Genomic DNA, 15,801 nt, shown 5'->3' on the forward strand with positions numbered 1-15,801 from the left:
CCCCCCCGTTTGCTCTGGACACAAAGATCCACGACTCTCCATCAGCCCTCAGGCCTGTGAGAGTGACCAGATCCACTTCACTCCAAACACAGATGGAAACCCTCATGGAGCTGTCCCCGGGGTCCCCGGGGCCCCCAGCGAGGTCTCTGCATCGCTCGAGGAGCTTCAGCTTGTCTTCTTTTTATGTCTTCAAAGCAGGAACTGCTTTTGCAGGGTCTTTTATAGGTCATTTAGAGTTGTCACAGTGGGAAGGACCACTAGTGACTGATCAAACTGACCTAACCTAAACCTAAAGGTCCTATCTGACTGGACCGTGAACAGTATTCATGATGAAGTCTCACGAAGATCTACAGTCTTGTGACTTTTGCTAGGTTGTCAACTTCAATGAATTACAATGACTTATAAGCCTGAAACTCCCAATTCAGGAGCAGAACTGAAGTCTTTTGGATGAGAGGTTAAACATCTTCAAGAAATCCAGATCCCTTCTATTTAACCACTTAAATAAAGATAAAATAAATGTTATCTCAGAGGGAAGGAAACACCAAAACAACTCACATATGATGGCCATGAGGGAGTTAAAGTTGCCGATGTTGAAGCATTCACGCGCCACATCAATGAAGAACTCCATGACTCGAGCTCGGTGCTTCTTCTTCACGGGCTGTTCAAAAATGGAGGTCATTACTCACAAAATCAGATCTATGTCTTATTAATGTGTTTAATATTAAGGTGCTTGAGTCTCTGCTACCATGAGCTGTGCGGTTTATCGTGTGAGGGAAGGAAAAACTCACCATGCAGATCTCTGTAGCCACCAGATAACTGAGTCTGTTGAACCAGTCAACGTACGCCTCCAGGTTACTGGCCTTCTTGTGATCACTGAAGCAGTTCTGCAACAACAACAACACTTTCTATTAGCATTGCGGTTAATTGCTTAGCGAAACTTGTGCCGAACGGGAAAAATAAAGCTGATATTTGCTTTTTCCCCTCCCTCTCCGTCGATGCACCACTGAACAAACTGAATAAACTCTTGGCTAAGTGAACGTAGGCGCCCCGACTACGCTCAGCTTCACTCTGCCTTCGGAAGCACAATGATGGCCACCGTGTTCACATTATTTATGCTGGTTCCTTTGTGTGGGCTCCTCTTGATCTCATTCCACACATTCCTTTGACCTTACGCCACTCGCACCCATGGAGAGTCTCCCGCCACTGGACACATTTCAATACGCAAACACACACACAAAGTAATTCCTGCTTTTGAAGTGGCTCATTGGGGGTACTAGGCAAGCTAGCCTAAGGCACAAAGGCAAGCCGTAGCCCCCCCCTCATCATTTTGCTTCCAAAAAAGGTCTGTTGCTTAGCAGCCGAACACCAGATAGAAGAATCGGCTGCCCGAAACACGCCTCCTGCTTTCCCAACACGGACCCTTTGCAGCAGCGGTTGCTAAGAGATGAGGTGCACACATGGTCGTCTAATCCAGACTCTGGGATGATTTGAGGAAATTGTCAGTTAGGTGTGTCTGAGCGTGTGCGAGCAGCGGATATTTAGTCTGCTGCTGCTGCTGTCTGGAAACCACCTGCCCTCACTCTGACCTGTGCAGCAGCAGCCAGCCGCTGTGTTGTGTAAACTCAACATCCGTCTGGGAGGGAAGCTAAGCTCGGGCAAATCAGATGTGTTGAGAGGAGTTCAGCCGGAGAAAAAAAAACAAGAAAGGTTGCATAATCACTGTGTATTTTTATATCTGCTAATTTATTTTTAGAAAAGCATGCAGACATTACCTTATCATTGTCCAGAGGGTCTTTATGGACGAAGGCTTGGACAAATTCTTCAGGTCCAATGTAACTCAGCCTCTCCTGAAAAGCAAATAAATCATCTTTGGTTTGTGCCTCTGAACACACTTTTTACCACTTTTTCCTAAATATATATTCTACAGTGAAATCTTAAAACTCTTGCCCCTTGATTGATTTGTTAACCGGCTTGTAACGAATATGCACCTGCAGTTTAAAATCAAGGCTGTGGTCTGTGGGACGAAGGAGGAGCTGCAGCGTTCGGTTCTCCTGGACCACACTTTGGATTTCTAATCCATCATAAATGTCAGATCTGCCCTCTTTTCCTCATACGGTATCGATTTGGTTCTACTGGGTTTGGATTAAATGCAGATGAGAATATGAGGCATCAGGAAGGCTCCTGATACATCATTTTCTCTTACCCGATGAGTTAAAACACTTGATTTATCTAATGCAATGAGTTAAAAGTTAATTAGTTAAGTTATTTTGGTGGCTAGATGGTCAAAATAAAAATATGTGCTGTGTTCTCACCAGCTCTATGTGTGTGAGCTGCTGGGCGACAGTAAACGGGTCGTTGCAGATGGACAGTAAGTCTCTCTGTATCGCTGCCTGAGGTTTCGCCTTCAGAGCTGTGAGTCGCTCGGCTGCCGTGGCGTTAATCTTCACCAGTGCCTCTTCGTACTGGCTGAGAACCGTCAACCTCCTGATCAGACCCTGGCTCATCTGACCCACCGCCTTCTTGTACACCTGATGGATAGAGACATGAGGAAAAGAGCAAAGATAATGAACAACTTTACATCCAGTATGTTACATTCTGTTTTTCACACAGGCCTCTTTTTCTGTTGTTTTTCTTTCCTGCAGGGCTGTCATCAGCAACGTTACGCAAGTTAAGAGCTTCAAGACTTCTCACGCTCAACAGGAACAGAGCTGAGGGGTTTTAGGGTCAAGAGGTCACCCTGTTCTGAACACTTCCTGTGACTTAAAACAGACCAAAGTTGGATAATTGTTCTCTTACTGACACAGTTCAGTCCAGAAGTTGCATAAGATTTTCTACAAATGAAAGAAGTACATGTGTGTTTGATTTTATGTGTGACGAAAACACTGATAAACACAATCTAGGGTATCTGGGGCTGTTTTTCTTTATTTTTCTCTGCTGGACATTTTGTCTATTCAGCTTTCAGAACTTGGATTCTGCAAGCAAGACTCAGCCCAATATGGTGGGAGGGAGGAAAACTGGAAATATACCAAATATTGGGCCTGGGTGTGTAAAACAGTAACAGGCTTTTAAGGATAAAATGCCAGATTATCATGGCTCTTCTATTGCTCTTCGACTCCAGCTATAGCATAACAGTTCCTCTTATTATTATTATTATTACTATTATTCATTCATAAATTCTCAACATAATAGACCTTTTGCAACAGAGAAAATAACTAAAACAAACTGTGTGTTTACCTAATGAATATATAAATTCAGCTAATGGTTGATCGTACCCCTGCAGAGTTGGACAACAGTGAAGCTCGCCTGCAGTAAAAATCCCTCCAGTTGCCACTTCAGAGACAACCATCTGCTGCTTCTGTCCCCACCACAAACACGGGACATGCTGGGGTCGGATAAATATAGTAACAGACCTCTGAGACAACATGGCCTGTCGGTTCTGAACAGAAGGCGTCACAACTATCTGTGTTACGCATGAGGCGGCCCCAGCAGGGGTCCGCCGGCCCCAAAACAATCAACCCTGGCAGCGGTCCGAAGGTGGTGGATGACTGCTCAGTGCAAGTCACCGCTGCCGAGTGCGTAGTTGGGGTTTTGTCATCGTAACAGAGGAGGTTCTGTTATTTTTGGCCGACTGCTGTCGTTTTCTGTGCATCACCAACTGACCCAGCCAAAAAGACAAACTGTTTTTCAGCTATTTAGTCATCCGGCACTAATGAACAGATAGTAAAAGATGCATTAGGCAAGATTATTTTAGCAACAAACAGGCCTGTGTTGCCAAGCCACAATACAGAAATTTATAAACCTTTAGTATAAATGAGAGTCTAATAATAATTTTTACTCAGGAGAAGTTCCTGATTGAGTGACATAACCCTTATTAATAATAACCCTTATTATTGGGTATTGTTTAAATACTAAAGAAAAGAACCTCTTTACTATAAAATGAAAATAAAGTTAAAACTTAGGCCCCCCTTCACACTGTATGTTGCCCCCGGTATGCTCTCCATGACCTACATTTCCTACAAACTCAGATCAATTTGTTGATACCTCACAGGACGTGGACGCAAGAGGAAATGCAACTCCAGGTAGATTAGACTGATGGTTTGGATGGCAGAAAAAGAGCCGAGGAAAACGTCCAAAAACAGGTCAAAATACATCACTTTTTGATTGCATCATCTGATAATTTGAAGTTGCCAGTTTACTTCTCAGCTGCTGCTTCCTTATATATCCAACCACATCCATAATGACAGTCTTACTACAGAGATCAAGGTCCGGGACTGTTCAGCGTGTGGTTTGGACTCAACGTTGAGGAGATGTTCAGAGCATCTATTCTGGACTCGAGTCTGTTTTCAGAGAGAGCTGCGGCTCCGAGGAATCAGCCTCTAACTCTGGTCGCCAGACCTGGCTGTCGTGTTTTCATTTCCAGAAAATAATCTGAAGAATCCGTGAGAAACAGATACGTTACGGCTTCCATAAATGTTAAAGAAGTGTCCTCTGGTGCTTCAATACTCAGGTCAAGATACCATTTTTTTTTTAGGTTTTATCAATGTTTATCACCAAACACACAAACTATTAAAAACTTCTTTGGTGGAGGTAATATTTAGGAAAATTGGTAGTTTTTATTGCCCACTGCAGTGAAAAGAAGGCAATCACATAATTGCCTGTATCTGTGTGTGTTCATTTGTCTGTCTGTTAGCAAAATATCTCATGACCCACTGGATAGATTTTAATTAAACTCAGAAAGTAATCATTGAATATAAATCTACTACTATCTCTAAGTTTTAGAGTCAACCTGATTCAAGATGGTCACCAAAGCAGCTCATTATTAGCAAACACCCAAACGGCGATAACTCAGTAAATTTTACAGATACTGAGCTCAAACGTGGCGTGGTAGTTGCTGAGAGTCATCACGATCATGTGCTATAAGGGCTATTTGATGATGTCAGACTTTGGTTTAAATTTGACACGACAGGCAGCAGGTGATAAGGACGCAATCAGGGAATCCTGCTTTCATGAAGAGTGTTTCATTTTCATTTTAGTTGAGACAAAAAAAAACATTTCATAGAAGTAATGAGCAGAGCTTCGATGTTATCTAACAGCACTTCTCTTTATCGTTGGGACCAAGCATGAAATCGCCTCATGGGAAAGTACTGTGGAATCTGGTGGAAAATGACTTTCTGTTTTAGAAAGGGAGGACTCTGTTTCACCTATCAAAACATCTCTGGAGAGGAGCTACCGATGCCAGCCACAGTCAGTCTGCTGTGAAATCAGAAGATGTTTGTGTGACCATCGAAACACGGCGTCTGTGTCTGTGAGCGTGACCGAGCGAGTGTGGACATGTGCTTCAGCCGTACGGGAAACGTCTCCAAGGGTTACTGGGAGAGCAGAAGGGTCAGGTGAGAAACTATCGATTTCTACGTTAAATTAGAATCAATACTTTTGCTTCTTTTATTGATAGAAAGCCTGATTTAGAAAAAAACAAAGGTTTGGGGGTTGGGGTTTTCCTGGTCTTGAATTGTGAAGGTTTCAGTTGGAAAAAAAAAACAGATGTTTATCCATGAAGGTCTGGTCCTGAGTACCTGCTGTCTTATCAGTTTACAGCCACCCTGCCCCCAACCCAAAAAAAGGCACATCATTATCTTGGGCACACAGTTCAGTAAGCACCATTAACAAAAGCATCAACAAAGCTTTCTCGAACAAGAACCCATCCTGATGAAGGAACACGTAAAATGAAACCTAAAGATTTGCCAGGTGGTTCATGGAAATGAAGCACTCAGAGGAAAATTGTTGTCCGTCATGGCAGAATAAACAGTCTTGATGATGTCACGGCATGGTCTCTATAGTCAACAGAGTAAAATTAACCAAACACTGCAGCAGGAAAATGCATTGATGCCCCCCCTCTAAGAATTACCCTAGAAGATTAATCCTAATCTCATTCCTCAAAGATATATTTTAATTTAACTGCCAAAATGATTAAATATTCTCTTACAGTAAACACGTGTACTTTCGGTTTTAATTTGATCAAGCTTATGTCAGCATTTCCTTTCAAACAATGCCTCAAAGTCAGTGCTTGTCAAAAACAACTTTCTGAATTCAAACATCTAAAAGTGATGAAACAGCATGTTTCATGAAGATAACAAAAGACAAAAATAAGTCGACTGCCCTAAAAGACCATTTATTCCCCGGCTTAGTTAGCCTCCGCTAACTAAGCCGGGGACATTCAGCTCTTCTGCAGTGGAACAATCCAAATGTTGCTTAGGAAGGAGCACTCCAGGCAGGACAAAAAGCCCACCTAGCCTGTGAACAATGGGGCTTTTCTCTCAACCCAGCCAGCCTCAAAAACTGCTTTGTTGCCACTTATACCCCGCTTTGCTTCCCATCTCTGCTGCCTGCAAAAAATCTGCAGTGCCTGAAGCTTTGCTGCTCATGCACAGCAGGACCGGACCACCTGGGTTTGCACCTTCACTAAATATTATTATCTAAAAACCAGAGAGGTTTTGTTACTGTCAATAAAAAAAAAAGTGCGTGGGCTGACCTCATCTCCACTGGCGAGCCGGTGAGTCAGCTCCTTCAGGCTGCGCATCATCCTCTCATCCCTAAAGTCGTACGGGAAGGTTTCTGTCCACTCTGTGAGCAGCTGGAGAATCTTCGGGGTGATCTTTTTGAGCCTCAGCTGAAAACACAGAAAAACAGGAACTGAGCAAACAGTAAAAGAGGCCATAAGAGCTGAGGAGTAACTTTGTAGAGCCGGTGTCTGAATCCGGCGTACCTTGTCAGCTTGAGGATCACTAAGTCTCTGTTGCTCCATGCACAGCTGACACACTTTGGACATCAGCTCATACGGGTGGATGAAGAGGCGAGAACTGAGCAGGAAGGTAAAGATGTACGTCCTCTGCACAGACAGAAATAGTAAAAAGAGTATGAGACAATATAAAAGGCATTTAAGTTTAAAACCAAGTAAAAAAATCTAAACTCACAGGGGTAACGGTACATGAAAAACCGAAATATGACAGCAACAAGAAAGCAGGGGGACTTAAAGCTTTCTGTCCCTGGTGGTAACGCAATGCATGGGAGAAAAATCAAAAGCAGAAAATGAAAGCAATTTTGGCACCAAACGGTGTCTCGTTGCAGCAGAGCTCCTCACGCAGAACAAAAAGAAAAAGTTTCAACCTTCCAACTTTGATCCAAGTGCAAAGAAAAAAGAAGCCACAATGGATTTAAAAACAAAAAAAAGCAAAGCTGTACAAAAAAAAAAAAAAACCTGTGGCACTCACATCTGGATAATAGTCTACCGTAGGAACCAAGTGGTGAATGAAGGCCTCCAGGGATCCGGACACCAGGTTGTTGTCCTGGTAATAAAGGTCACTGTAGGCCTCCTCATTGGTCTGGTACAAGTTGTTGTTGTAGCCGCCAGAGTTCAGCTGCCCCTTGAAAGGTGGTGTCTGCGGCATGTTGTCCTGAGAAGGAGCAGACAAACGTAAGAAACGTCTTCTCAACTGAAGACGCTGACGCAGAATGAAGAAGCAAATCCAAAATATCTCCCAGCCACAAAACAGACGGCAAAATGTTTTCTTTAGAACGGAGTCGACGCCCATTTCCTCCCATGCACATTTTTTAGTTTTATTTATTGAGTGAATGTCGATTCAGCATCCACAACATCGTTTTTCTGTTTTTCATTTTTCTTTACATTTCTTTGCAACTACTTATGCAGACTATGTCAGAATGTTCTGCTCATTTAAGAGACGGCTCTTATGACTTATAGTTTTTATGACGTTCATACTTTTCTAAATATTTAACTTTATATTTAAATATTGTCTTCATAGAAAAACATTGAGATCTTTTCAGTTCTTTCAGAAACATTGTTCTCTTGGAAATCCAACACATAATTATGTAAATAGATATTTGCAACCAGTTTGATGCAAAATGTATACACAACCTTTAATAAGAAGACAAAGTTTGAAGCTTTACCTTTCCTACAAATCAACAAGTAAAATAATATATTTAAAGTGTCTTGTGACTCACAGATTGAAATTAAATGAAGTGAAAGTAAACAAAGGTTAAATGCAAAAAAAAAAAAAGTGAGGAGCTTGTGAGAGATTCTGGGCCAAACTGTTGCCCTGCAGGAAATCATGACTGTTGTTTCACCCTGAAATCATACGGTGTTATCACACTGTCTGTTCGCTTCCTGTGTGTGTGTGTGTGTGTGTGTGACTCGGAGCGAGCAGGACTGTGTGTGTGTGTGTGTGTGACTCGGAGCGAGCAGGACTGTGTGTGTGTGTGTGTGTGTAGGAAGAGAACAAAGTGACAAGTGGAAGAGCGGCTGTGCCTTCTGATGTAAAATTCACACATTGACCTACATGTTCCAAACGAGCATGGCTTTGGCAGTAAATTTAAAAATGTGTCAAAGGTACGTGGATGTGATGCCTCTGGATGTGTGCACACAAAAAAAAGAAAATGTAATACCTAAATATATATATAATTCAAATCAAGCTGTCTAGCAAACTTGAAGCTAGTTTCCTTTTCTTTTCTTCCTGAAATATTACTAAATATAAACTGTAAGTCAGACACATTTCAGGAGCGAATATTGATTAGTGATGTTACAGCAGGGGGAGGGTATATGTTGTGAAAATACAATATTTCTCCTTTAAACCATTACCATTGGCTTTCTTTTCTAAAAGTTTCAAATTTGCATTAAAAAACCTCCACACCTGATCAATTTTATTACAACTTTTTTATTTACGTTCTAAAATCTGTGGCTGTGTGCATTCAGATAGTTGATCTTTTTTATAAAATAACTGAAATGATGAAACTATCACTTGCAGAATAATAATAATGAGCTTTAAGAAAAAGGTCCGATCAAGTGTCTAAAGATGCATTTTTGTCTTTTTGAGCTTTTAATTTCTTAAACTCCACAGACCCAAATCTAAGGCTTCATCTCCTCCAACATCTCGTTCTTACTACTTAGGCCAGGGGTGTCCAATCCTGGTCCTCAGGGCCACCATCCTGCAGGTTTTACTTGTTTCTCTGCTCCAACACACCTGATTTGAATCAATGGGTGATTAACAGGCTTCTGCAGAACATGAAGAGGTGATTTAACCACTGAATCAGGTGTGTTGGAGCAGAGAAACAAGGAAAACCTGCAGGATGGTGGCCCTCCAGGACCAGGATTGGAGGCCTCCTAAGTTTTGTGGAAGCACATTAAGGGCTGGGGGCATCTTAATCCTTTATTAGATGCGATCAAGTTAGGGTGAAGTAGTGGGACTATCTGGCCCTTCAAACACGGATTTTTCAGGGGAACACTGAACATATTTACAGTCCAGAGGAATGTGTTCACATAGAAGAATTTAGCAACAACTTATGACCTATTGATTTCTTGAAGGGCTTTCTCATTCTGTAGGGGAATAGTTCAACTACTACCCTTTGTGACTTTAAACTAAGGGCCAAAAAGACACTAATACCTAAAGGTAATAGCAGAAAATGGGATGCACCTTAAAACTGAAGCTGGACCTTTTGCTCTGCCATTCTACCATCGTCCTCCCCTCTGCTGAGCTCTGTCTCCTGCCAGGTGGACTAAACACTGAGAACACAAAGGACCTTCCACCCTGATCGTGGTGACGGGAGGGGGGTGGCACGAGGTCCAACATATTCAACCCACGCACGGCTCCGCACACTCGCACACCTCCTTGACAATATGCTGCTGCCCCGTGGCTGCCAGCCAAGTGTGAAAGCCTTTACGGCCGACGCAGTGCAGAGCTGCCAGCGATTGATTCAGAGATGCCAAGAGGAATAAAGTGCACCTGCCCACACAGTGAGACAAATAGCTCACATAAATTCAGGCTTTCTTTGTCCGGTGATGCAGGAAAGAAAAAAAAAAGAAAAAGGGTGGTAAACACCAGCTGATCAAATCACAGAGAATTAACTGTTTCATCGCCTGTTGAGGTCCAACACAGTAAAGTTGGATGACTGGCAGAAATTTTTCAACCGACAGCTGACAACTGACGATTTAGCCACGCAGCTATCGTCAAACTTTTTCTTTTTCAATATGGGTTGTAAGACTTTTTAATCACATGTGGTTAAAGCACATGATATTTCTGAAAGCTGCAACCTGCAGGATTATGATTTATGAATCTAAATCATTTATTTTACTGACGAGCAGCAGACACTCAACTGTATCTTGTCATTTTTTATTATGATAAGATTAACTCTTCACTTAAATTGTTTCTAATTTCTAATTTGACGAAGTAGGCCTAAATTATGCACATAAAACTGAGCAATGAGATGACAGCTCGGTCCAACAGTGGCTCAGCACACGATCAGGACGATCACTCGCAGGTCAAAACTCTTAAAAGGAGAAGTTAAACTAGCTAAAATAAAAATGAAAAATGTGTCACCTGATGGACTCCAACTGCCGGTGGATGATATATTTGTCGAGTCACCCAGCCTTACAACACAACTCTACAAATAGACAGCGTTCTGTTTGTTTTCAGAGATACACAAAACATTCCTTGTTTAATCGTGACCACTTTAAGTTCACATGAAGCCTCCGTCGACACGAGGCGAGCCACACAGCCCTCCTCATTCAGGCACGTGCGCACACACACACAAACTATCACGATTATTCAGCCAGACAGCCGCGGCCATTTCCATGAGAATGGTGTGGAGTCAGAGCAGAGCGGCCCCAGCATCTGCCGTGCCATGTGCCATTTCTCTTAAGAGACAGCAAGATCACGAGTCACATGGAGATGTCCTCTTAAAAAGTCAACTGCTTTTAGATCTCCGTTTACGCCACTGAGGGTTTGCTTTCCACCAATCACAGATGCCTCGTTGCCTGAAACCTGGGGTCAGTCCAACGGAGCAGTAGCAGGTGATGGAGCGCTGAGAACGCGACTCTTTCACTTTTCCCAGCTGGGATCCTAACAACAAGTCTCTGATCTCTGATCTGTGCTTTCCAAAGCCCTGCAGGTGTGGGGAGGGGTCAAGGCACACAGAGACCCCGAGTGTTTCACAGCTGAACTAATAACAGAAGTCACCGCAGGAAGGTTTGGAGCAGGGGTGTCAAACTCCGTTCCTCGGGGGCCGATCTCCTGCATGTTTTAGACGTGATCTTGCTTTAAAACACCTGCTTTAAATGGATGACTTGTTGCCGTGCTCCTGGAGAATTTGATGATTTGGTGAGGAGGTAATTAAACCATTTGAATCAGGTGTGTTGGAGCAGAAAAACCTAAAACTCCCAGGATAGCAGAGCCTTGAGGCCTGCAGTTTGACACCCCTGGTCTAGATGTATGTCAATCCAAAATGGTACTTTATGCTTTTTTTTTACTCCCGGAAAACTGCAAAACAGCCGAAACACTAAATTCCTTTAAATCGAGGCTGAAAACTCACCTGTTTAAAGCTGCTCTGAACAAAATATCTTATTGCATATTGACCATCTCCCTATGATTACCAAGTGTATCTGCTCGATGATTTCTTTTGGATTGGATGATTGTAATGATGTTTTTGATGATTGTAATGTAATTTTACTGATGTTTTTATTATGTAAAGCACTTTGAATGCCTTGCTGCTGAAATGTGCTATACAAATAAATTTTTACATACTTACTTACTTTTTTTAAAATGCTGTAAAAATTATTGGAATACATTTACAACTGATTAACATTTGGAGTCAGTCCAAATCAAAATGGCCGCCACAACGCAGCACAGACATTGAGCTAAAATCTGGTGTGGTGGTTGCTGAGACCGATCACCAACTTGTACTCTGAGCACTAACTGATTGTCATGTCCTATTGGAATCAACTCTGTCTGTTAGCAAAATATCTCATGAACCACTGAACAGATTTTAATGAAACTGTCAGAAATGAATCACTGTGTGTACACCGACAACAGATTTTAGGCTCAACACAGTTCAAGATGGCTGCCACAGCCAGTTCTGGTGGCTGAGAGTAGCTCACATCATACTTTAAGCGCTAACAAATAATGCAAAATCACGCAAGACATTGTTATTTTCAAGGTGATTCTGTTGTTTTTCTTAGTCTAAAATTCTGGGATAAAAGGTGGCGAGTGATATGCATTCCTGACCTTAAATCAACTCTTATGAACTTTTATAAAAACTAATATTCCCACAACTTGTATTGAAACCTTATTATTGTTACATCACTCCCCTGTTCTGATGCCTTTGAACAGAAGTTTTACCTGAAGCCATCAGGGACAGGTGGGTTTCTTTGAAGATAAAAGCTGTTTCAAAAAAAAAAAAGAGAAGATATTGGACATCATAAGATCAGACATTTGATCTCTGCCTACTGGCAGTTTAAGACAATAGGAAGACAAAGCAGTGACTTTCAGATGCCTTTTCTTTTAGTTTTTAACTCATAAATGGAGAGTTTTGCTGCAGAATCATCTCCTCTGTTCTTCTTCGCTCCAAATACAGCACCTGCAGCCTCTTTGCAGTGATGCCCCCACAAAAACAAAACTCCGTACACTTACAAGTGGCAACACGGTGATTTACATTTGGCTTCCAGGTGTCGGGCCAGGGTGAGGAGGGCGGAGGGACCATATGTCGAGTCCAAACACTTTGCTGCTGGTTCAGCGCAGCCAAAGGCTGGCAGCTGAAGGTAAACAAACAAAATGCTGCAGCTCGCCTCACCAAAAGAAGGGGGGGTTGTGGTTAGGTTGGATGGGTTTAATTATAGCCCGTCTGGTTGTGTGTGTAGCCATCTGCCACAATGTGTTGAAGAAGTCTGGTTTGGACTTAAACAGGATACGAAAACAAAGAATTCTGCATCTTCTCTTAGAGTTTAAGAAAGCAAGTGAGAATTTCCATCCCAGATTATTGTTTTTTTTTTTCAAATTGAGATAATAAAATCCAAGTGTTTTGTGTTTTCTTTTCAGGCACCATGCTCAACAGATGTATTTGTGAGTTTCTCTAATGAGCAGACTGACTCAATAAGCAACTCAGACATGGATCAGAGAACTGTTTGGTATCACTTTGAGCAGTCCTGAATGCAGCTTGAGAAGGAAGTTTATTTGTTTTAGTCAATAAAAGGTTGTAGAAATGCCAAAATATGTTCCCTTTTTTATTTTAGGGTCATTTTGGAACAGAAACACGTCAACAATGGTGACGTCCACAGAGGAGCTGTTTAAGACGGAGAAATCCAACGATTCTGATGTATTAGTATATATTTACACTCAGATTCTGCACAGTTTTTGGTGGATTCAGCCGAGTGTAACGTTTCAACGTAGCTGGGCTGCAGTGATGAGAGTCTGGGCTCTTCGGTTAATGACAGCTCATCAGGAGCTGCCATTGGCAGTTCAGAGGCTGCTAAAAAAAAAATTTCAGAGGAAATCAGTCTTGTAGAATAAACACAGAGAACAAGAGATTATAAACTCCGTATGGACACTTGCAGCAGACTGAGAAATCCATTAAGGATCTGTAACGTGACACAGGCAGCCATGCAGGTGAGAGATGTGGAGCGGCGTTGGGGGAATGTGCAGCAGACACTTTGAGGGATCATCAACAACCCCCACCCCTCGTCTCCTGCGTAAACACGGAAAGGCACGAGGAATCTCACTCATCCATGAGCCGAGGAAATGAGAGCGAGAGGCAGCAGAAAGGTTGAAGAGGCCTCAGTGGAAAAAAGAAGCAATGCAAATAAAAAGAAGCCATGTTCAGGGCTGGTCTGTGGTCAGTTTCACTTAAGGAGGTTAAAGCAAAAACGCTGCAGTCTTCATAACTGTGGATAAGTTAACTTTTATCCTGTTGTCTCCCAGTCGTCCAACATCATCATCATTACATCAGTCTGACAAATGCAGCCAGTGACAGCTCCTCCACACTCACTGAGTGCATTTACACCACCGATGAGTGCTGTTAAATAAAGAGGGTGTTTGGAGCTGGGAGGGGGCAGCTGTTGCATGAAAAAAATAAAAAAATCACAGCTTCCATAAAGCATTGTGTCATCTAACAGGCTCATCAGTCCCCCCTGGAGACATGATTCCACACCCTGACCTCACAGACAGAAGACGGGATTAGAATCAGTTTTTTATGGATGTAAACTCTTCTTTGAGTTGTGACGCTTTATTAAAAAAAGCGTGACTCAATCCCGAGTTTGGACTCAACACTAACGTTCACTAAACTGCTGCAAGTCGACCAGATTTTATCCAAAAGGTGCCCAATTGTAGTTCAACTCCATCTGTAGTGTGTCTTTATGACAAAATCCTTCAAATAAGACAAGATTTAAGACCCTTTTTACTTTTGCTTTTAACTAATATTGATTTTTATTGTATTTGTTACGGATTAACCTTCTTTTGTTGCTTTTAAGTCAGATTGCAGCTCTTTTTTGCAGTCAAATTCTATTTTGTCTGTAAAGCACTTTGAATACATTTACTGTTAAAATATGCCACAAAAATATAGATTTATTATTGTTATTATTGTTAAGTTTCAAACTAGAAAGTAGATGTGGTGTTAAAGGGGCTAAATTCAACCCACTGTGGCACTTAGGAAACAGAAAGTGTTGGATATTTACAGGAAACACTGGAAACATCATCAAATATTAGACCAATTACCAGAAGCAACCATGCTGCCAGCTAAAACAATAACTCATTCAAGCATTTCCAGAGGATTTGTACACATTCAGCCGATCAGACTCCAGACAAATAATAACCAAAAAAACGGATTAAACCTGTCGACACATTAAGGAAAACCCAGAGATTAACTTCACTGATCCTTCTGTTCTGCAGGGGAGCACAGGGAGGGGGAATCCTCTTAGGCAGGAGGTAAAGAGACACAAATATCACACATACAGTTGTTGTTTTTTTCTGATTTGTTGACGGGGTCACAATAAAACCCCAAAGCGCGCAGCTGCTACACTGCAGCAAACAGCCTAAAATCAGCAAAAACTCAATCTGCAGCCTCAACAGGTGCAATCCAAATGAAAAAATAAGCATAAAACATCAGGTACGTTGATTTAAAAAGGCTCTTTTGAGCGTTTTTAGGTGTGGATAAAAGTGCGCTCCGGTCTATCCTCCACCTCCACATGCGCGCACTTTGGACACGCTCCAAAACAACAAAAAACATCATCATCACTCACCTCAACAAGCAGGAACAAGAAGGAGGGAAATTTCTTTCTTTTGCCCAAAAACAGCTTCTCGACAGCCGAGTCTTTCTCCCTTTTAATTAGAGAATAAACCGAGCCGGTGCGCCGCCGCTCCGGTCCCTCAGTGCACCATCACCCGCGCAGAAATAAAATATAAATGTTTATAGCTTATTTAAAAAAGATGCAATCTGAGTTTAACTTCAGCAACAGGAATCAGAAAGAGTCAGGAGCAGCAGAGCCGAGCTCTCAGTCCGCAGCCTTTTGGTTTCTGAGCTCCAAGAGCCGCGAGCAGCCTCAAGACTTCACCGAGAGGGAGAGGCAGCAGCCAATCAGAGAGCAGATCCTCCCTCCCACCATCCTCCCCCTTTCAATTTCATTTCTCCATCTGCAGCACCCTCACCCACACGCTGACGTTTTCTCCCTCCGCATCTTTTTCTCATCCTCCCTCTGAAGTTTCAGTTCTCTTTGGTTTATTTACAAGAAATCTTTAGATGAAAACTCCAAACAGGCCCTGAAACTGGAGGAAACTCCACAGAAAAATATCTTATTCATTTAAAGACAACTGTGGGTTTCTCCTGTTTTTCTGCCTTTGGGTGTGTAGTTTGGTCATTTATTTGTCTAGTTGTGGGATGTTTTTTTAAAGTATGAGTTATTAAAGTGACTCATGAAAGTAAAGTGTGTGTGTGTGTGTGTGTGTGTGTGTGTGGGAGGGAGAGGGGGTG

At 42.2% G+C, this 15,801-nt stretch overlaps 1 protein-coding gene across 1 annotated transcript in view; it reads right to left on the reverse strand.

The window, feature by feature from the left end:
- Positions 1–15,355, reverse strand: part of rasgef1ba (RasGEF domain family, member 1Ba) — a 26,745-nt gene extending 11,390 nt beyond the window's left edge. The window contains exons 1-8 of the mRNA XM_017430859.2: positions 15,074–15,355; positions 7,269–7,451; positions 6,764–6,886; positions 6,530–6,667; positions 2,313–2,528; positions 1,773–1,847; positions 789–884; positions 556–658 (exon numbers count right to left, since the gene is read on the reverse strand). Of these exons, the coding sequence (XP_017286348.1) occupies positions 556–658; positions 789–884; positions 1,773–1,847; positions 2,313–2,528; positions 6,530–6,667; positions 6,764–6,886; positions 7,269–7,445 (928 nt within the window). The 5' untranslated portion in view covers positions 7,446–7,451; positions 15,074–15,355. The remainder of the gene's footprint in view (positions 1–555; positions 659–788; positions 885–1,772; positions 1,848–2,312; positions 2,529–6,529; positions 6,668–6,763; positions 6,887–7,268; positions 7,452–15,073) is intronic.
- Between the last annotated feature and the right edge of the window lie 446 nt (positions 15,356–15,801).

This window comes from Kryptolebias marmoratus, linkage group LG1, assembly GCF_001649575.2.
Source record: "Kryptolebias marmoratus isolate JLee-2015 linkage group LG1, ASM164957v2, whole genome shotgun sequence".
NCBI lineage: Eukaryota > Metazoa > Chordata > Actinopteri > Cyprinodontiformes > Rivulidae > Kryptolebias > Kryptolebias marmoratus.